At 44.7% G+C, this 20700-nt stretch overlaps 4 protein-coding genes across 9 annotated transcripts in view; all 4 read right to left on the bottom strand.

Moving 5' to 3' along the window:
• Positions 1 to 460: 460 nt before the first annotated feature.
• LOC109522156 (cytochrome c oxidase subunit 6C-1-like) lies at positions 461 to 1474 on the bottom strand. The gene is made up of 3 exons (XM_019880466.1): positions 1308 to 1474; positions 615 to 746; positions 461 to 536 (listed from the first exon to the last, which is right to left on the bottom strand). Exons 1-2 carry the CDS (start codon positions 1425 to 1427, stop codon positions 621 to 623), a joined length of 246 nt encoding a protein of 81 aa, XP_019736025.1. The 5' UTR covers positions 1428 to 1474; the 3' UTR covers positions 461 to 536; positions 615 to 620.
• A 1170-nt stretch (positions 1475 to 2644) lies between these two features.
• LOC109522374 (cytochrome c oxidase subunit 6C-1) lies at positions 2645 to 5530 on the bottom strand. The gene is made up of 4 exons (XM_019880901.1): positions 5408 to 5530; positions 3606 to 3719; positions 2799 to 2930; positions 2645 to 2720 (listed from the first exon to the last, which is right to left on the bottom strand). The coding sequence occupies exons 2-3, from the start codon at positions 3708 to 3710 to the stop codon at positions 2805 to 2807; spliced, it is 231 nt and encodes a 76-aa protein (XP_019736460.1). The 5' UTR covers positions 3711 to 3719; positions 5408 to 5530; the 3' UTR covers positions 2645 to 2720; positions 2799 to 2804.
• Positions 5531 to 6222: 692 nt separating this feature from the next.
• Positions 6223 to 20700, bottom strand: part of LOC109522474 (olfactory receptor 2T11-like) — a 57622-nt gene continuing 43144 nt past the window's right edge. Inside the window, exon 2 of the mRNA XM_019881084.1 lies at positions 6223 to 7038. Coding sequence (XP_019736643.1) covers positions 6271 to 7038 — 768 coding nt within the window. The 3' untranslated portion in view covers positions 6223 to 6270. The remainder of the gene's footprint in view (positions 7039 to 20700) is intronic.
• On the bottom strand, positions 11600 to 20227 carry kcnq2b (potassium voltage-gated channel, KQT-like subfamily, member 2b). Of its 6 annotated transcripts, XM_019881074.1 has the most exons (19): positions 20095 to 20227; positions 19308 to 19455; positions 18972 to 19062; positions 18213 to 18339; positions 17466 to 17641; positions 17067 to 17192; positions 16874 to 16984; positions 16688 to 16783; positions 16463 to 16557; positions 16194 to 16262; positions 16050 to 16079; positions 15449 to 15528; positions 15171 to 15374; positions 14309 to 14356; positions 14117 to 14225; positions 13327 to 13458; positions 13121 to 13241; positions 12855 to 13030; positions 11600 to 12312 (listed from the first exon to the last, which is right to left on the bottom strand). In XM_019881074.1, exons 1-19 carry the CDS (start codon positions 20225 to 20227, stop codon positions 11679 to 11681), a joined length of 2706 nt encoding a protein of 901 aa, XP_019736633.1. In that variant the 3' UTR covers positions 11600 to 11678. The 6 variants fall into 6 exon arrangements, 4 of the variants coding, with proteins under 4 accessions (XP_019736633.1, XP_019736636.1, XP_019736635.1 ...); XR_002169570.1 differs by lacking the exons at positions 11600 to 12312; positions 12855 to 13030 and having other exon boundaries at positions 13128 to 13241; positions 13959 to 14225; XM_019881077.1 differs by lacking the exons at positions 11600 to 12312; positions 12855 to 13030; positions 13121 to 13241 and adding an exon at positions 13959 to 13983 and having other exon boundaries at positions 13333 to 13458.

The following is a 20700-nucleotide window of genomic DNA, read 5'->3' as shown; positions in this document are numbered from 1 at the left end:
AATATGATCCTTAGTACGGTAGCGTATGAACAAACGGTTCAATATCACGTTATCGCGTCATACATTTTATGTGTAAACGTGATAAGTTAAATGTTTGTATCGATCCAAACAAAAGGAAGCAACTCCTGCCGATGCAGATCAATGTTGGAGGCCTATTATGTAGGTCGGTGTCTCTTCTTTTGAATTCTTTTTCATTTTAGCACAAAATTATCACGTTCTAACATTATATTGAACTATTTTTTTCTGGTGTGGCCTTCAGTACACCGATATATTTTAATTGATTCGTCTTTTTTTTCTAAACTGCAAAATGTAAATTGTTGCATTCTAAACATTGTGTGACTGAATTATGCCTGAAGCACGTTGTGAGTCCTCTTTTTTATTAAGTGTGATTAAGAATAAAATGGACTGAATTCCACAGTAATACAACAAAGGTGAAAGGCAAAAGAAAGAAATGACTCAGTTGAATCAATATACATTTATTTGACATAAATGAAGAGAGAAACCTCTTCACAGCAGGAATGGGTGGCAGGAAATGACTACAAGGAAGAAAAGCCATACGTTAGTTTAGTGGTGGTGCCTTTGTGGCTCATGGCGCGAGTGGTGTGAGGGCTGACCGGCATTTACTCTCCAGAGGGCCGCACACTCTCGAAGATTCCGGCCTCCCGCATGGCATTGAACTCCTTGACGGCGTCGTATTGCTTGTAGAAGTCAGCGTAGGCTTGCTTGCGAGGCTCTGTTACTGTGTACTACACACATACACAGCAGTCTTAGGCTTTTTTGAGTTGCTTGAACGCAAGATTGGAAGTTATGCCAAGGCCTAATATGCCACCATATAAGGATGTCATCTGCGAAAATTTGTTATGTTGACAGCCCTACCAATAAGATGAAATTGCAGCTGAAACGAACAATTATTTTAAGTAATCGATGAATCAGATTTTAAAACATGTTTTAATTTCCATCCCCTTATTCAAAAACCAGTCAGTATTTCAAATTCAAAGTGCAGAAAATGGACTGGGTTTGTCTATAACATGTTGGAAAATACGCAAAAATATTGTTAATTGTTTCCCAACGTAAAAGCAAATGTTTTAGTTTGATTCAACACAAATCTACATTCATATCTACATTTGGAATATTTTCAATGAAAACAAAGTATTTAAAATCGAAAAATAATTATCAATTAAGTGGATCATTGATTAGTTGTTGATTAATCGTCACATATCTACTTGAAAATGTGAATATCAGACCAACCCATAACTGACACCTGTTAGTTCAACCAAGAACTTGGATCATTTAAAATATAATCCAACAAATATGTCGGCCCCCTTGAGGGCGGCGCCTGCCACGATTGACAAAGCGAAGGCGATGGGCAGATGAAAGCGCAGGCGCCTTCCCAGCAGACCTCGCATCACTGGCTTGGGCAGCGACATCTTAATCACCTGGATGAGGGGAAAAAAAAAGCATTCGTGAGACGCAACAAGAAGAATTCAGATTCAGAAAACTTTATGCAAAGCTGTTACACGTTTGACAAACGAATAACTTCAACCTGTTAGTGAGTGTATTGGAATGACGAATAACTTGCATCTCTTAATGGACTGACCAATAACTGCTCGTATGATTCTATGAAGCTGTGAGTGAGTTAATTAAAGCGACCAATAACTTGGAGCTGTTGAGTGCTTATGACCAAACACTAACTTGAAACCTGTTGGTAGGTTTGCCTGAGCAACCACTGAGTCACATTTGTGATTAACGTATTCGACTGATCAATACCTTCAAACTGATGCTGAGCAGATCCCTTCCAACCGCCCGTGGAAATCCAAAAAAAAAAAGACGCTGCCGTCTTGCACGTCACATTTCTAGGTAAGGTGCCGCCGGCGTCCCTCTCGCATCAGGGCTCCCCGTCAAGGCGGCCATCCCTACTAACGTGTCTGGACAACTTTGGACTTGTTGAGCGGTGCGCCGGAGACACTTCAGCGGCGGTGCGGGAACCAGGAAGCGAGATGACGAACGAAGCAGCACGAAGGCCGACGAGGAAGATCGAAGAATAACGGAGATGAAACGAAGAATACCGGAGAAGAACGAAGAAGAAAACCAGCAGCTACTGACGCGACCGACAGAAGGCGCTACTTCTTCGGGAAAAGCTCACAGCGATGACAAAAAGATGAAGGCTGCAGTTTAAAAGGACGTTAAATATGATCCTTAGTACGGTAGCGTATGAACAAACGGTTCAATATCACGTTATCGCGTCATACATTTTATGTGTAAACGTGGTAAGTTAAATGTTTGTATCGATCCAAACAAAAGGAAGCAACTCCTGCCGATGCAGATCAATGTTGGAGGCCTATTATGTAGGTCGGTGTCTCTTCTTTTGAATTCTTTTTCATTTTAGCACAAAATTATCACGTTCTAACATTATATTGAACTATTTTTTCTGGTGTAGCCTTCAGTACACCGATATATTTTAATTGATTCGTCTTTTTTGCTAAACTGCAAAATGTAAATTGTTGCATTCTAAACATTGTGTGACTGAATTATGCCTGAAGCACGTTGTGAGTCCTCTTTTTTATTAAGTGTGATTAAGAATAAAATGGACTGAATTCCACAGTAATACAACAAAGGTGAAAGGCAAAAGAAAGAAATGACTCAGTTGAATCAATATACATTTATTTGACATAAATGAAGAGAGAAACCTCTTCACAGCAGGAATGGGTGGCAGGAAATGACTACAAGGAAGAAAAGCCATACGTTAGTTTAGTGGTGGTGCCTTTGTGGCTCATGGCGCGAGTGGTGTGAGGGCTGACCGGCATTTACTCTCCAGAGGGCCGCACACTCTCGAAGATTCCGGCCTCCCGCATGGCATTGAACTCCTTGACGGCGTCGTATTGCTTGTAGAAGTCAGCGTAGGCTTGCTTGCGAGGCTCTGTTACTGTGTACTACACACAAACACACACACACAGCAGTCTTAGGGTTTTTTGAGTTGCTTGAACGCAAGATTGGAAGTTATGCCAAGGCCTAATATGCCGCCATATAAGGATGTCATCTGCGAAAATTTGTTATGTTGACAGCCCTACCAATAAGATGAAATTGCAGCTGAAACGAACAATTATTTTAAGTAATCGATGAATCAGATTTTAAAACATGTTTTAATTTCCATCCCCTTATTCAAAAACCAGTCAGTATTTCAAATTCAAAGTGCAGAAAATGGACTGGGTTTGTCTATAACATGTTGGAAAATATGCAAAAATATTGTTAATTGTTTCCCAACGTAAAAGCAAATGTTTTAGTTTGATTCAACACAAATCTACATTCATATCTACATTTGGAATATTTTCAATGAAAACAAAGTATTTAAAATCGAAAAATAATTATCAATTAAGTGGATCATTGATTAGTTGTTGATTAATCGTCACATATCTACTTGAAAATGTGAATATCAGACCAACCCATAACTGACACCTGTTAGTTCAACCAAGAACTTGGATCATTTAAAATATAATCGACGAACCAATGACTTGTTTGTGAGTCGAAAAGACCAGCTTTCAGGTGCAGCTGTTTGCGAGCAATTGAGAAAACAAATAACGTATTAAAGCAACAAATATGTCTGTCACCTTGAAGGCGGCGGCTGCCACGATTGACAAAGCGAAGGCGATGGGCAGATGAAAGCGCAGGCGCCTTCCCAGCAGACCTCGCATCACTGGCTTGGGCAGCGACATCTTAATCACCTGGATGAGGGGAAAAAAAAAGCATTCGTGAGACGCAACAAGAAGAATTCAGATTCAGAAAACTTTATGCAAAGCTGTTACACGTTTGACAAACGAATAACTTCAACCTGTTAGTGAGTGTATTGGAATGACGAATAACTTGCATCTCTTAATGGACTGACCAATAACTGCTCGTATGATTCTATGAAGCTGTGAGTGAGTTAATTAAAGCGACCAATAACTTGGAGCTGTTGAGTGCTTATGACCAAACAAAAAAAAAAAGCATTCGTGAGACGCAACAAGAAGAACGCAAAGCTGTTACACATTTGACAAACTAATAACTTCAACCTGTTAGTGAGTGTATTGGAATGACGAATAACTTGAATCTTTTAATGGACTGACCAATAACTGCTAGTATGATTCGATGAAGCTGTGAGTGAGTTTATTAAAGCGACCAATAACTTGGAGCTGTTATTGAGTGCTTATGACCAAACGCTAACTTGAAACCTGTTGGTAGGTTTGCCTGAGCAACCACTGAGTCACATTTGTGATTAACGTATTCGACTGATCAATACCTTCAAACTGATGCTGAGCAGACGAGACAGACCAATGATCCATTATGAATTTTTAAAAAAACTTTTGAACAAACAGTACAAAATTTTTCAACTTTCACAGGCAAAAACGATCAGCACGTCATGTATTCAGAGAAATATTCAGAAATCAATGGTTGAATACTAACGCAATCAGCATTAGTTCTGAAGATTTTTTGGGGAGGTTGCACTCCTGGGGTTATGTCGTTCATATTTGTCAATTATGGGAGTCCTCTCTGTAATTAGGGTCTAAACACATACATGTGACTAAACGACAAATGATGGGCAATAAGGAGACAACTCTAAGCAACGTTATTTTTCCTTCAACATTGATTTCTGTTGAACGGTCTTGAACTCAACATATATGGCATCACGACAAGTGACCAATCACACGTCGCGATCAAGGGTGGGCACCACGGACTCTTCCGCTAACAAATACGAGCACTTTATGCGCATTATGGTCGACATCCATCTATTTTCTTATCGACTTATCCCCACAAGGGTCACAGACGTGATGGAGCATATTATTTTTCCTTCAACGTTGATTTCTGTTGAACGGTCTTGAACTCAACATCAATGACATCACAACAAGTGACCAATCACACGTCGCGATCAAGTGGGGGCACCACGGACTCTTCCGCTCACAAATACGAGCACTTTATGCGCCTTATGGGCGACATCCATCTATTTTCTTATCGACTTATCCCCACAAGGGTCACGGACGTGCTGGAGCATATCCCAGCTGTCTTCGGGCAGTAGGCGGGGTACACCTTAAACTGGTTGTCAGCCAATCTTATGGGCAACATTACGACAATTATCGTGGGACAGACTGAATTTCGAGACTCAGCCTCGACTTCAAAGCTTTAGTCAATCATTTGTTAACTTGGCTTATTTTTTTATAAGGATAAAGGAGGACAGCCACAGCAACATGGTATCGCCGGCTAGCGAGCGACCACGAAGGACAGCTGAGCTAACAAGCAGGCAGGCTCGCGAGATGGTGAAAAGCGGTGCAAATCCTGCAAATTGTTCAGCCCGAGTGACTTTGGGAACGTGCCAAATGTTTTCGAGAAGCCACTCGAAGGGGTTCGAGCGGTCACAATCGCGCCCAGTCAGACTCACCTTGTTGGACCTTGACAGGAAAAGCAACGAAAAGACGAGCACGTCGCTGGCAGCAGGCGGATAAGCTTCTTCTTCTTTTTCTCTTTCTGCCGCTGCTGCTTCCACCACCCCTTCTTCTTTCTTTGCCTTCGTTTTCTGAGCGAATGCTTACAATGTGCGGCACTGCCCCCTAGAGGAACGGCGTTTTCCTGCAGTTGCCACATTCAGTGGTTCTCACAAACCTCACTGGCACTGATGGACTTAGAGCAGGGGTGTCCGAAAGGGTCGATGCCCTGCCTGTTTTTCATCACTCCCTGCTGCAACACACCTGATTCGATTGATCAGGATTGTTATCTTGCTTCTTTCGAGTTCTCTGATGAGCTGATCCTTTGAATCGGGTGTGTTTCAGCAGGGAGAGATGGAAAACAGGCAGGACATCGGCCCCTCACTACCGCCTTTGGACGCCCCGAACCGAGAGGGTGGGTGCTCTACTTCCACACCTGACATTTAGTCTTGCGTCCAGCACCTGAAGTGACCAATGCTGACTTTTGGCAGATTAATGATATAATATATAACAATAGAAGATGGTTTCTTTATTTTGTGTTTGATTGTGAAGTGGTCAGTACATTAAGGTATGCTCAACCGAAAGACTTCAAATAAAAGCTGACTTTTTTTTTCTCTCAAGAACATGCAAGTCAAGTTGAAAAAAGTTGTTTTGAGTGTTTGAGATCAATGTCTCCGCCTTGGTCCAATGACTCGTTTTGGGTTTGTTGAGCAGGCCTGCTATCAGAGAAGGCTCTGGCTGGAGGCAGTACGAATGACGTCATGGTGAGGATGTCTCTCTGTCGGAGTGTTTGATGTTGTTTCAATTTCTGAGTCAGAAGTCACTGAGGGATGCTCTTGCAACTGAGGCAGTGTTTGAGGTACTTCCTGAAGCACTTGTCCCTCACGCCGTATATAATGGGGCTGATGGAGCGGGGCAGCATCTGCACCACGATGTAGCAGGCAAACAGCAAGTCCGAGTAGTTCTTGGGGAACCAGCGGTGCAGAGCCATCTTGACCAGAGCCACGCCGTACATGGTCATACACAGCAGAACCTGAACGCCGTGCAGGGCGATGGTTTTACGAGCCTTCTTGGTGTCCTTGTTGGCCGTTTGGGCCGTGAACAGGATCTTGAAGTACAGGAAGAAGATGACCAACCACACGAGGACCAAGTATACAATGTAGGTGATGTCCCGCTTCTGGATCAGCATCGGATTGGGAAAGGCGGTCTCTCGGAGGCAGAAGATTCTGGAGGAGAAGAACTCGATAGGCTCGGTGTCCAGCGTGACGAAGAGATCCGGCAGGGTGGAGATGAGGCTGGCGGTCCAGATCAAGGCGATGAGGAGCAGAGTCCTCCTGACGGTGCAGATGCGGGCGTGGTGAAGCGGAAGACACACGGACACGTAGCACTCGGCCGCCATGCACGCCAGGTTGAGGGGCGTGTTCTCGGTGGTGGTGATGGCTATCAGGATGAGGGGGGCGCACACGGACACGCTGATCTTGTGGAGGGTGTAGCTGATCACGAAGAGGATGACGCTCACGCTCATCTGGATCATGTCGTTCACAACCAAGTGGAAGAACAGGATGTAGCGAGGGTTGGTGTAGAAGATCTGAACACAAATTTGGAACAAATGCATTGAAGTCCAAAGTCCTGCCTTGGAAAGTCTCTTAATATTCAAACTTATTTAAGCATCAATGAACCGAAAGGCAGAAACCCTTTGCCGAGTTCTGTTTCAAACCAAGTAAGGTGAAAAACTGCACACATTTGCGACCTACATTGATGTCGCACGTCCGACCGTTTGGCTGGTGTCATCCTGTGTTGTTACCATGGTGACTGAGTCACTGTGTCTCTTACCTGTCTCTCTGCATGAGCTCATTCAGACTTTAGCTCAGTGCTAACTTCCACCCAGATGTCACAAAAGCGAGCCCTCGGCTGGTGACAAGAAGCTGTCGTTGCTGCACTTGTTGTGCCATGTTGTTTCCTACCTGATGCTTACAAAAGGTGTACATGAGGCCGACGTTGATGTAGTTGATTGACAGTCCGATGGCGAGCACCAGCACATTCTTCAGCACCGCTTTGCTGATTGAGTCTCGGTACTCGACGATTTGGCTCCCGTTGGCCGGCCCCGCCGTGCTCATGTCACGGCCCAAGCTCTACGCAATCACAACAATCTCTCTTTGAAATCGTCACCTGAAATCCGGCATCCTCCACTGATGAAAAAAAAGGAAAGTCTACATCCTGTTTCTAGCCAAGTGGAATTGTTCATTTCATATGGGCAGAAAATAGTTCAGTTCAATATTTTAGATACACAGTGTGTGTGTGTGTGTGTGTGTGTGTAATCAACTCATTAAATGTATTCAAGAAATGCAGTATTTATTATGAATATGAGACAATTGATATAAAAAGGAGAATGAATAATTATATGTATATACATGTATATATGTATATATATATATATGTATATGTATATGTGTGTGTATACACACACACACACATAATAAATAAAAAGAATGTTATCACTGAAAAGATTGAAGAAGGTTTAAACATCTTCAGACTGTATTTTCAGATTGTCTGGATGGAATATTCCGAGCATGCATCTATGTCTTATTGTACTTCACATTGAAATAAAAAAACTTTCTTTGACTCATGGAGTGAAAAAAAAAAAAAATGAAGACAATACTTACCTGTTTCAGCGCAGCTCTGACGCCACACCTGCCCTCCTGCTGTCTTTTATACCCTAAAATGGATCCTTTTACTCACACACATACATGCGCACGCACAAACGCGTGCACACACACACACACACACACACACACACACACACACACACACACACACACACACACACACACACACACACACACACACACACAGACATGCGCATGCACGTACGCACGCATGCACACACGCAGACGCACACACTCTTAATGATTCAATTTTATTATATTGCACATAATTCAATGTCCCTAGATCAAAGTTCAAAAGCAAACAGATGTGAAAGATGACATGCAAATACTATGCAGTAAAAAGTTCAAGACAAGTGAACTGTACTTTGACAGATATTCTTTGGCGTACCAGCTTTGGGCGTGCACGAGGTCATGGTATGATCTCAGACTTGACCCCCAAAAGTCAGGATTTTCCGTCGAGGCCGGTGGAGACCAGCACTGATCCGCTCTTCTTCAACTAGATGGATGCGATAATAAGAAGCGCTTGGTCCGCCAACAACTAATAGCATCAATTCATGTGTTATGAACGCCCCAGCACCCCTGAAATGACTGCAACCTTCAAAACGTCAGCACAAATATGTTAATGTTGAGCGCTGCCTCAGTACCACCAGCAAGTTGAATTTTGCCTTTCTGAGATTATTTTTCTGGAAAAAGGTTTTAAATCACTACTCTTTATACTAACCATTACGACCACCGCGACTCAAAGTACAACAATTCGGCCTTCCAAAAGGCTTTGACATTGCCAGTTGTTGGCGAATGTTCTGGCTTTGGTTTTGGCATCAGCTTTGGGGCCTTTGGTTACAGGTGGTTGAGGGTTTAGGCCAGGGGTGGGCAATCCCAGTCCTGGAGGGCCGCTATCCTGCATGTTTTCCATCTGTCCCTGTTGCAACACACCTGATTCAATTGTTCAGGCCTCGACAGAGCTTCCTGATGATCTGATCATTTGAATCAGGTGTGTTGGAGAAGGGACAGATGGAAAACATGCAGGATAGCGGCCCTCCAGGACTAGGATTGCCCACCCCTGGTTTAGGCTTTTGGCTTCTGGGTTTGTTTTGGGCTACGGTTAAAGGCTCAGGGTTAGCGTTTGGCTGGTATGAAAGTCCATACATTTAACACAAAATATCAAGTTGGTTGATGTAGAAATGATGTCATTCACTGGCATCGGGCGCAAACCTCATGTCTCGAAAAACCGTCACTTTTCAAGAAACCAAATGTTGGTTGAACCTCGTAGACAAAGCCATTTTCTACTCTTGGAAAAATAACACTCGTACACTAGTGTGGAATTGTGAAAAAAAAAAAAAGAACTGGACCAAATTGTGATGTAGCAGGTTTTGACCTGATGACAGCAAAATTATACAAAAACTTGCATGAGCATCAAAGTGACATCAGTGTTTGTTGTTACCCAACCAAGTTCGTGAAATGTTGTTGTGCTTGTTCCACTAATGAGCTGCTTGACCTTCATTTGTACTCTGTGGATTTATCGTCATCCTGTCGAGGGTCCTCCAAGAATTCCCGCTCGGGTTCGACAATCCTCTGCGGGAAATCACCCTGAAAGGGCATCCTGCATTGGAGGACTGGCAAACTTATTATCATGATGAGGATGAGGAAGAGGAGGAACAAGACCTTCATCACATGGAACATCAACACAAAACTTTGCTTCGATTTCTTCACCAGATGGACTGTCAAGCAAATATGGCAAAAGAAACTCATTTGACCACTTTCAATCCATTCAGCCATCCATCCAACCCCCAAATTTTCTGAACAATAAGCAGCTCCATTAGTCTAAACATTGCATTTTGGTTGATAATCTGTGGAATATGAATCAAACAGAAAAATCAACCCGTTTTTGTCCATTTTGCCACTTGCTCTCAACTGAAAATGACCAATCATGGCTCAGCTTCAGAAAACCGCAGAGTTGTTTCTCGCATGTTCAGGAAGTGAGCAGCTCCAAAACGGCATCCATTTGTGTAAAGTGTAAACTTTCTTATTTAGAATAAGTCCTCAGTGCCACAATTACAAACTTTCATAATTGATATTTGGAGTAACTTATGTCAGAGTTAACGTTCTGTTAGTGTGAGGGGAGCGTTCTCAATGATTCCATCCAACAAGGTACGTTAATTTTTTTAATTCAGTCAGCACGTTTATGAGCATTTTTGTTGTTCATGATCAATAAAAGCACAAGATAAGCAGAGCAAAAACGTGACGAGAGCTTTTTGTTAATCAACACTCATGAGTACATAAAAGGGAGTCCATTAAGTTGTAGAAAAAAGAAAATGTGTGAGAGTGAATGTGAGATAAGTGAGAGTGGGTGTGCGCAATGAAAATCTGCCTGTTAAGAAAACAGAAGCTTCCCGAATTGTCGTGATGTCAAACGCGAGTCGCTGGTAAAGTGAGCACTGAGAAAGTCTGATCATTTTTCTGAATGAGCTTTCTGATCGATGGTTGTGTGCAGCTGCAGCATTCGCGCAGTTAGCTCATGGGCTGACCGTTTCCTCCGCATGGAGAAGTTAGTCTTTCGAAACAATAACATTTGGACACATTTCTCCATTTCACACATGGTAATCGTCGATTATACATTACATAAACCTGGATTAATGCCGTTAGCTGGACTCCTTAGCGTTAGCATTAGTACTGCTCTCTAGTACAGCACAGCAAGCCATGCTCACTTAGCATAATAGTCTAAATATTATCAATCGGATATTTAGTACAGCCTTGGGTTTTTAGCGTTTCAAGTGGTGGATTGTTTGACCAGCGTTAGAACCATTAATGTTGGCGTCGACCACTAACGGACCATAGCTAGCTCACACACTTTAATCACTTTTGATTTGTTTCACTGCACTTCTACTGTATTTAAAGACCATTGAAGTGTTTTCTGTCTTATTGTTCTTAAGGATAATTGTTCAAAAAGTTGATGTCTTTTCCATCGGCGGCGTGACTGTCCGAAATCCAACAACTAGGTTCTGTCCATCAACTTTTTGCAAATCAATCATTACACGTCACTGTTCGATCACTTGGAGACATACAAAGGGTATTTAACGCAGAAACAAGTTGGCATGTAGTGCGAACCAATCAGGTGTGAGCGTGTCCCTACCGTGAAACAGTCAGTGAGAAACATGTCCTCTCAGTGTCGCAGTGAACCAACTGGGTGTGTGTCCTTAATGCTGCAACAAGCATACCAGGATTGGTTGTATCCCTGCAGTGAACCAGTCAGGTGTGGGCGTGTCCTTTCAGTGTTTCAGTCCACAAGAGCAAGAGTGTGCCTGCAGTGCCAATCAGGTGTGAGTATGTCCCTATAGTAACCAAGCATGTCTCTGCAGTGAACCAATCAGGTGAGAGCGCATCTTCAGCGTTGCAGTGATCATAAAACAAGTAGATGAAACCAGTTGGTCGGTTCCATGTTTTTCCCATTATGCTTCAATCTCCATTCAGGCTGGTGTGGGTTTATTTTCACATTTCTCTGATTATTACTTATTCATGTATTTATTTTGGAGTTCTGCTGGTTCTACCTGGTTTCCACTGGACTCTACTTGGTTCCGGTCCAGGCACGGTCTGAATGCGGCGAGGGTGCGCAGAGCTCCGAGTCTGAGTCTGACTCGGCTTCTGCAATGTAGGGTCTCATGGTAGGGCAGCAGGAGGCCCCTGCTGGTCCCCCGAGGTTAGACGCCAGGTTGGCGGATGAGTAGAAACTGTTGCTGAGGAAGTCCAGGTTCTCTCTGGACTGTGAGATGGAGAACCCGCTGAAGGAGTGCTCCAGTTCGTCATGGTCCACAGAGGGGATGGACAAGGAGCGGTCGCTGTCGGGCTTGACCTCCTCCTCTTCCCCTGCACCCCCTCCTTCCGCAGCCCCTCTCTCCGCTTTCTCAGCCCCCCCTTTCTCTCCGGTACTATGGCGGTTGGCCCGATTCCCGGTGTGTCGTTCTCCGGCTGGCGGCGGTGGAAGTCGAACCAGCGACCCATCCCCCACCGGACTTGGGGTGTTCCCGTGGCTACGCTGGGGGAGAGGTGGGGCCTGTTGATGGAACTGGGAACTGATTGGCTGCCAGGAAGTGGAGGGGGGGCAGGTGGTGGCATTGTGGTTCCGGGGAGCAGTCGAACTACTGGACCTGACCATCTTGGTCCCAAAATGACTCTTATCCACATTGTCTCCAGGCAACACTCTGAAACGACAACAACAATGGCAAGTTCTAAGGGTATCAGACCCTTGTTCTTCTAGGTCTTGGACTGGACCAAATTATTTTAGACTATGTCTAAGACGGAAGGGGCCCTAAGACACATGCCTTACATTTCCAGGGTCACATTCTAGAGTACAATAATGCCTTATATGGATAGGTTATAAAATTGTAGATTACATGTGGAGGGGGTCATAACATTCTCGACTAAAATCATGTTCAAGATGGGCAGAGTTTTAAGGATCTTGACCACATTAAGGTGCTGTATGGCCTCGAACATGCCTTGGACCAAATTACAGGATTCTGCACTAGATTACTTTCCCAGATATAGGGGGTGATAGTATTCTTGACTAAATTTATGGTTTAGATGGACAGGTAGTAAGATTTTAGGCTTGATTATTGTTGTAGAAGGATTAGATCAAAATAATACAGTCTAAATTAATTTCTTTCATTTCAACAGGACTATAAGATTCTAGTTTGGATTCATGTCTTCGAAAGACAGATCCTGGTGACCAGGACCACATACTAACTGAGGGATCTTTTGTATAGACTGGCTTTTCTCCAGCTGGTCCACTGGACTGTGGTAAGGTGGCGCAGGGTCTGGTTCCTTGGATCCAAAGTAGGCGTCCGTCTCAGTCTGTGAGATTCCCATTCGCTGGATGTAGATATTAACAAGGAAGTCCAACTTTCTCTCCATAGACAGGACCTGAAGGACACAGACCGGAAGAGGAAAGTTCATCAACATGCATCACCAAACAAAGTACCGCCAGTTGTGCTGGTTGCCATTGGTGGTCACCTGCTTCTCCACTTTCCCCAAGCGTCCCATCATGCTGGGGTCCTCGGGGAGTTCCTCCCCAGCAGCTTTTGGTCGGTCCTTGTCTGCAATTGGTGTCCCCCTGCCCACAATCTGGTCCACCCTAAAACCAGGAAGACAAACAAAACCATTCTCTGGATTCTCAGAGCTAACTACAATCTGGAAAAAGTCAAGGGCAGACAGTATACCTGGACTGAAGGTTCTTGATGCGTGCAAGCATGTCCAGGTGTCCTGCTGAATACTGTTCAATCACATCCATGACATCATAGGGACGAAGACTCTCCTTAAACTTTCTCTTGGACACCATGAAGCGCATGATACTGGGAGACAGGAAAAAGGAAGTCACCACTTTCTCCTGACATCAAGTGTGGATTGGTCTTTTAGACTACAGCTGAGTCATAAGATAATAGACTAGAATTGTTTTATATCGACAGGGTCTTACGATTCTTAACTAAATTCATGTCCTAGATGGACAAAATAATAAAATTCTAGACTGGATTCATGTCTCAAATCAACTGAATCGTAAAAGTCTAGACTAGATTGTCTTCAATGGACAGGTCGGGTCTAGTCACAATGAGTTTGTGGAGTCACTTGAATTCTACGTATGTGTGTTGTTGGGTCTTCTGTGATGTTGGCTGATTGCCAAAGAAAGACTGTCAGTGACATCTAGAGGGCAAAGGAGCACAAACAACAATAATAAAAGCACCACCCAAAAAAAAAAAAAACCCTACAAAAACAGTGGAGTGAGACAGAACAGAACAGAACGGAAGAGAAGACAAGAAGAGAACAAGGAAGCTATCTGTGTCAGTCCGTCTCTTACCCAACAGCTGATGGTGACGTTGGTCCTGGGGTGAGCAAAATAAACCAAAATGTGAACCAAAATGTGAATCAAAAGGCAAAGAAACAGCGAGCAAAGCGATGAGTGAAGTTGACAAAATGGCCTTGGCGGCGACCGTTCCAGAAGGGGAATCTCCGTACCAGATGGCTCGGATGGTGACCTTGATGCCGGGTGTCAAATCTTGCGGGACAAACTCACAGTGGCAGCTCTTGTTGTCATCGGCCAAGTCTTCTCCTGGCAGGCTAGCGTCTGCAATGGCCAACGACATGGCGGAGTTACGGCGGTGGCATAAGATGGCACCCACATGCGAATGGTCGTATGTGTGCGCTAACCTGGCGAGCTCTTCTGTCTGAACTCTTCATCCTGCATCTCTATGAGCACTACACGAGAAGAACATACCACATGCTTGAGAATCAGCATCAGACACCATAGAAGAAACACCCGAAGAAAACCACGGTGAACGCCACAGTCCTCACATCCTAGATCATGTTAGCATGGCTTAGCACTTAGCACCATGGAGGAAGTACTGCAAGGTAGCCAAGCTGGCGCATCTTGTTGGTCAAAGTGAAACGTTTCGCTAAGACCTGGTACACACAGAAGGATTTTTCCAACTCTTAAAAGATTGTTTGTCTCTTATAGATCCCACAAAAGGATGAAAACTTGGCTTTTCACCGTGCCGCCGACCAGACATCATCAATTCATCCAAAAATCTTTTCAAACAACCTTCTATCCATCCATCCCTTTGTCCATCCACGGATCCATAAGGATGGAATTGATTCTATACCAGCCACAAGAACACAAGCTATGTGAACCACTATACTATGCCAAACAGTACGAAGCAGAAGATCATGAGAGTTGAGCCGTGAAAGCTCCCCTGATCCTTCCTGGCCTTTTTCCTCATCACTTCCTTGCCTGCCTCCTTTCCTACATGGTCTTCTAGCCTCTTTTGTGTTTTATGAATGAAAGGGATTCACTTACTTTGTGCACGCATCCCCTCGTGGGACATCATTGCAATCAAAATCCAAAAAGTGTGAGATCATTTCTGATGTTGAAATGGATCAATCACTGTGACAGGACTTTAAGTGAATGGTCTTCCAGCACGTATGATGTCCTTTAAAATGTGACTGGACACATGATTGGACACATGATCGGAGAGGGGACTGGACATGGACCTGACCAGCACCTCCGTCCTACCTTCAGAGTTCTGGCGAGATGCAGCTCCTCGGATCCTGAAGGCCTGCCTGGTTCTGTTGCGTTCACCAAAGCTCCAGCTCTTAGGAACCTTACTGGGACTGTCTTCTAGACACGGATCTATGCTGGGAGAGCGGCGCAGGGCCTGAACACCCCCGGGGACACCAGGAACTCCAGGAGCCACACCTGGACCAACCACCGGGACCACTAGCAATAGGAAGTACATGAAAGTCATTGGTATCTGACAGTGAGTAAATGTGGACTACGCGGACAAGACTCACCATGTTGAGGGGAACCTTTTCCTTTGGTTCCTGAACTGCGTGGAGATGAGAAGACTCTCTCCTTTAGACTCACCTTCTGACTGTTGGGACAGGACTAAGTCAAAAGGCCTGATTCATTACGGTCCCTTAGAGCGGGTGCTAAATTATGTGTTGACTCTTAACAGATCGTGGATGCTGTTGGTGGGCGTGTTACACGTGACCTACTGAGATTGTGGCGCAATTAATAAAGAGGCACCAAAGTTGTGTGTATTGACCTATTTGTTTGTGATTTAGGTATTATTGCTGGTTTTTGTAAAATGAAGTTTGCAGCGATGGGACCGGACGTGTTCGTAAGCCTGGATATTTCTCCCCAAAGTAAGTCCTTTTGAATGAATGCAGGACTCCCGACTGTGGCGGCCTCCAAGGGAAGTATCGCACATTTGCCAGATGCAATCCCAGGTGCGCCCGCTTCGCAGATCAGCTACCACATTGGTTTACATGCACAATCAAGTTTGTGCCCATTTTTGCTGGCACAAACCTTTAGTAAATAAGGCCCAACGTGTGCTTGGGTTTCAGTGAGTTTCACTCTCACACTTTTGAGAATCAAACCATGGATTCTCACCTGGGAGAAGGTTCTGGTTGCACGTCCTTCCTGCAAAGACAGAAGAAAGGTCAATAATAATTTTAATTCTAACATCATTAAAGTAAAAAGACACGAATCCCAAGAGAGAATTCTTGATGACTGACTCAATGAAAAAGGTGAGACCTGAATGACAGTCCTGACTTGTTTTTGAGATTCCTCAGCAAGTCCAACTGGTTGAGGGGCGGAATTAACCTGGAAAAACACCACAATAACACACCTCATGTTTATCTTTGCCTTGATGATGCACTATCAGCACAAATTAGAGCAGCGACCAATGTCAAGAGGCTTAAATCTCAACATCTTTGCCTTGAGTTATTTATTTATTTATTAAAAGTCTCGACAAATAAGACTTAACATTTGACCTAATGTTTGTCTGGATACAATGGACTGACCTGTACATGGGGACAGACACGGTCCTCTCATAGTAGTCCCACGTGGATGTCAGATCGGATCGACTCAGATTTGTGGCGTAAACCCTCCATGCAGCCTGCATACACACAGCAGGTGACTTTTAGTCGAGTTTACTCGACTCTATTCAACTCTGCTCCATTCTACTCTACTGTATTTTGTTTTTTTCTATTTTACCCTAGACCAGTGCGGATATTCTGTAGCGCTACCTGGATGAGTCCAGCTGCTGGGTTTCGTCTTTTCTCGAAATGTTTTTGTCTGTGCTGCTCTTGGACCTTGAGAGCAAAGCCAGAACCCAAGATGCCCTGACAACAAGAGAGGAAACAGACAGGAAAACAGATTAGTATCTACACACACACATACACAGTCACACACACGCACATCCACAGACTTACAGCTGGCAGAGCAAAGAAGGATACGCCGATCAGAGTGAACGTGGCCGCCAGCAGGCGACCGTTCCAGGTGATGGGGAACTTGTCGCCATAGCCAATGGTGGTCAGCGTGATCTGACAGACACGGGCGAGTAGCCAATCAGATGGCGTACGACACTCGATGGGTTTGTTGTGAAAGGATCAGAGGAAGTCTCACCAGTCCCCACCAGAGGGCGTCGGCGTACGTCTCAAATTGTTCGTTGTCTTCTTTCTCAGCCAAATAAACCAGGAAGCTGGCCAGGATCAGACACAGGAAGCCGATGTACCAGGCTGTGATCAGCTCCTAAACACACGCATGCACACATGCACGCGCGCCCACACACACACACACACACACACACACACATACACACACACAAAAAGTCCTTGAAGCTTGAATTCCATCTGCTGCCTCAGAGACAGCAAGAAATCAATGTCACATCAATTGTCCACAATCAATACACAAGATAACATGATATGACTTGCTGTGTCATGGACGCGCACGCACGCACGCACACACACACACACACACACACACACACACACACACACACACACACACACACACACACGTCACCTTGCTGTGGGCGTAGACGACCGATCCCAAGAGCTTCCAGGTGCCCCCGCGGCGGTCCATGCGGATCATGCGCAGAATCTGAAGGAAGCGCAGTGAGCGGATGGCCGAGGTGGCAAACACGTTTCCCTGCGTGCCCGCCGCCAGCACCGAGATAGACGCGATCAGCACCATGATGTCTGAAGACGGAACACATGTACACATTAATACAAACACACATACAGTATGCATATGCACACATATAAAAAAAAAAAAAAGACATGCTTAACATGCACATGTGAACACCAATGCGAATGCAAAAATATACACACATGCGTGTGCACGCCAAGGTTATTATAGCTAAAGAAAACTAACTACAATTCCAAAAAAAAAAAAAAAAAAAAAAAATGAAAATCATGAAATAAGTTGATAAAACTAACAACAATGTGAGCTTTTGGGGTTGATTTGAAATGTAGTGATTTTGTTTTTGTTCTACGTCCGTACAGAAGACGGAAAGGTCAAACAGTCATTGAAGAATTGTAGTTTACTTTAAAACACAATACAACAAATACAAAAACAAAAACTAATACTAACACTAATAAAAACTGTACTAAAATGAAGCATTTTAACGGAATAAAAATGAACAAACTTGTTGTAAAAATGCCTTCAAACAAACTGAAAAACAGAATTTACAAAACAAAACTATTCCAACCCTGAATGCGCACATGTACACACGCACGCACGAATATGCTTGTGCACAGTCCAGCTCACCGATGATGCAAAAGGGCTTCCTGGCAAATTTGAGTCTGCCTCGCCACCCTCGATATCGGCAACAGCAGCCTGCCGCCCAGATGCGCACTGTGTACTCCACGCCAAACACCACAATGGTCACCACCTCCTGCGCAAATATGCACGCGTGCAAAAGCACAACGCAAGTCAACAGCCATCGCTGACCCTATGTGCCCTGACACTGCCTGGCGCTCATTCAGCCATTTGTCTCGTATATGTGCCCTGACACTGGTTAGAGACCAATCTGTTGTTGGTCCATATGTCAGTCTGGGGGATGCTGTATCCCCAGAGGGGCATCTCGGAGGAATGCAACAAGGCTCAATCCCTGGGCCAATTTTTTTTAATTCTATACTTGCTCACCATAGGATCTATTTTTAGGAAACATGGCATCTCCTTCCGACATTATGCAGATGACATCAAGATGACCTCAAGATGAACAAGCAGATTAATGCTGTGGTGGGAAGGAGCTTTTTTCATCTTCGGACGCTGTCCAAACCTTGGAAAGAGCAACCTCTGAATGTTAGGCAAGCCCACACAATGAGGGACAGGTGCTTAAATCACACTTGAAGACACATTTTCATTCCTTTGCTTTTGAAACACAGCCTGAATGACTGCTCATGTCACCATGTATGATTTAATGTGTTTACGAGTTATTTGTTTTTTCCGTCTGATAACTTGTACAGCATTTTGCTTCAACTTTGTTGTTTAAAATGTGCTGTGGCGGCTGCAGCGGCATCTTACCAGAATGTAGAGCGCATCCTCTGAGCTCTTCTCGTACTCTCGAATGGTGGAGAAGACAGACAAGACCAGGCAGGAGAAGACCAGCAGAAACCTGAGAGGGCAAACACAGCCCACGGACTGATAATCAAAGTGACAAATAAGAAGCGGCAGCGTAATGGCCGTCTTAGCTTTCCGAAAAGTCAGCGGACAGTCCGCACATGTGAAACTTGAACATTTATTGATCGGACACTCGGCCGGGCCTGTGCGTGTGAGTGCGTGTGCGTGTGCTTGTGTGTATGATTGTGCAAGGTGCGTGTGTGTGTGTGTGTGTGTGTGTGTGTGTGTGTGTGTTCTTACACGTAAGCGTGGTATATGAAGGCCCACCCCCTGGGCCTCTCCAGAACGTTGTAGAGGAAATTCTGCAACCGCCTGTAGAGGGCGTTCCTCTTGGGAGCTTTCTTGCCCCCCGACACGCTGCTGCGCTGACGCCGAGGTCCTTCTTCGGCTGCGGAACACAAACGGGGCCCATGCTCAGAAATCAATCAGTCAGAATCAAAGACACTCGGAGTGGTCATTGCCACAATACTTGCTTCAGGGTTGTTTTTTTTTTTTTTTGCTAACATCCCAAGAGACCGGAGATGGCGCTTGATTTTCTAATTTATATACAGTATGTGCTCATGAGGCAAAGAGAGAACAAAAAATGCTGGAGCTTTGCCTGTAGGAGGTGCTATGGAGTAAGATTTAAAGGGGTCGTAATGGGGACACCTAAAAAAATTTTATGAGCCACAAGATACACACGATAACGCCAATTTTGAGTTTTCAAGCATGTTGAGGGGCAGTTGGAACGCCATTAATTACCACAATTCAACAAGAAGGTCCGAGCTCAAAACCCCAATTTAAAACCAAAACCCTAAATTTAATGAAAACCTAAACAATAGATGACAAACTTTAAATTCATTTTTTGTACGTCTTAAAATGTATTTTTGATCCATTTTACTTAGGGGTTAAAAATGAAATAACATTCAAGTCAATCAGTAACAAAGAGCATCCGATTTTGTTCCCTTCCATTTTACGGTCGTGTGACGTCACCCCAACCTTGACTCTGGTCTGCTTTATTTGTTGACACATTTATTGACAAACGTACCTGCGATGAGCAGCGCTCCGTCCCTGCTGGAGTCGGTCCCCCCGGCCTCCAGACCCACGAAGCCGACTTTCAGCTTCTTCTGGTCGGCCTGCGCTCCGGGGAACACGCCACCGTTTCGAGACTTCTGCACCATGACGGACCTCCGGACGTACGAGGCCGAGCTAGTGAGCTCGAAAGCCGGCGGACGGAGCTGCCTGGGTGTTCGGGTCAGCGCGGAACATCGCTGCCGAGAGGGAGGAAGATGAATGAAGAGGATGCTGGCCAAACAAACCAGCTGCTGATCTGCAAATTGTTTTGTCTCCTCCGAGGCGACTTCCGCGCAGACCGGAAGCGCAATGTCGTCACCGGTGGCGATCAAATACCCCCCTGCGCCCCCCGCCCCCCCAAAAAAACAGGTGAGATGACAACCAGACACAACACAGTGTGTGAGTCTGTGTGCGTGTGTGCGCAAAAGCACTTAATGTTAGACCTTCTGTCACCATAGCAACCTCATGTTACCATGACAACCACAGAAAGTACCCTCAAGCAGGAGGGAAGGAAGAAGTGTTGATGAGAGGAGGGGGCAATTATGATTGACGGGGTGTGGGCGTTTGATGACATCATAAG

Source organism: Hippocampus comes, unplaced genomic scaffold (genome assembly GCF_001891065.2).
Source record: "Hippocampus comes isolate QL1 unplaced genomic scaffold, H_comes_QL1_v1.1 scaffold68, whole genome shotgun sequence".
NCBI classification, from domain to species: Eukaryota; Metazoa; Chordata; class Actinopteri; order Syngnathiformes; family Syngnathidae; genus Hippocampus; species Hippocampus comes.
Note: the sequence above shows the minus strand (reverse complement) of the source record. Positions and strands in the feature narration are given on the sequence as shown.

Excerpts from the sequence above, each read along its gene's own strand:
- LOC109522156 (XM_019880466.1), bottom strand. The coding sequence starts at position 1,427 with ATGTCGCTGCCCAAGCCAGTGATGCGAGGTCTGCTGGGAAGGCGCCTG. Across the intron at positions 747-1,307 it reads TCAAGGGGGCCGACATATTT|TACACAGTAACAGAGCCTCG; the intron begins GTTGGATTATAT and ends GTATGTGTGTAG.
- LOC109522374 (XM_019880901.1), bottom strand. The coding sequence starts at position 3,710 with ATGTCGCTGCCCAAGCCAGTGATGCGAGGTCTGCTGGGAAGGCGCCTG. Across the intron at positions 2,931-3,605 it reads TGGCAGCCGCCGCCTTCAAG|TACACAGTAACAGAGCCTCG; the intron begins GTGACAGACATA and ends GTTTGTGTGTAG.
- kcnq2b (XM_019881074.1), bottom strand. The coding sequence starts at position 20,227 with ATGGTGCAGAAGTCTCGAAACGGTGGCGTGTTCCCCGGAGCGCAGGCC. Across the intron at positions 19,063-19,307 it reads TTCATATACCACGCTTACGT|GTTTCTGCTGGTCTTCTCCT; the intron begins GTAAGAACACAC and ends TTGCCCTCTCAG. Across the intron at positions 14,226-14,308 it reads CAGACAGAAGAGCTCGCCAG|ACGCTAGCCTGCCAGGAGAA; the intron begins GTTAGCGCACAC and ends TGGCCATTGCAG.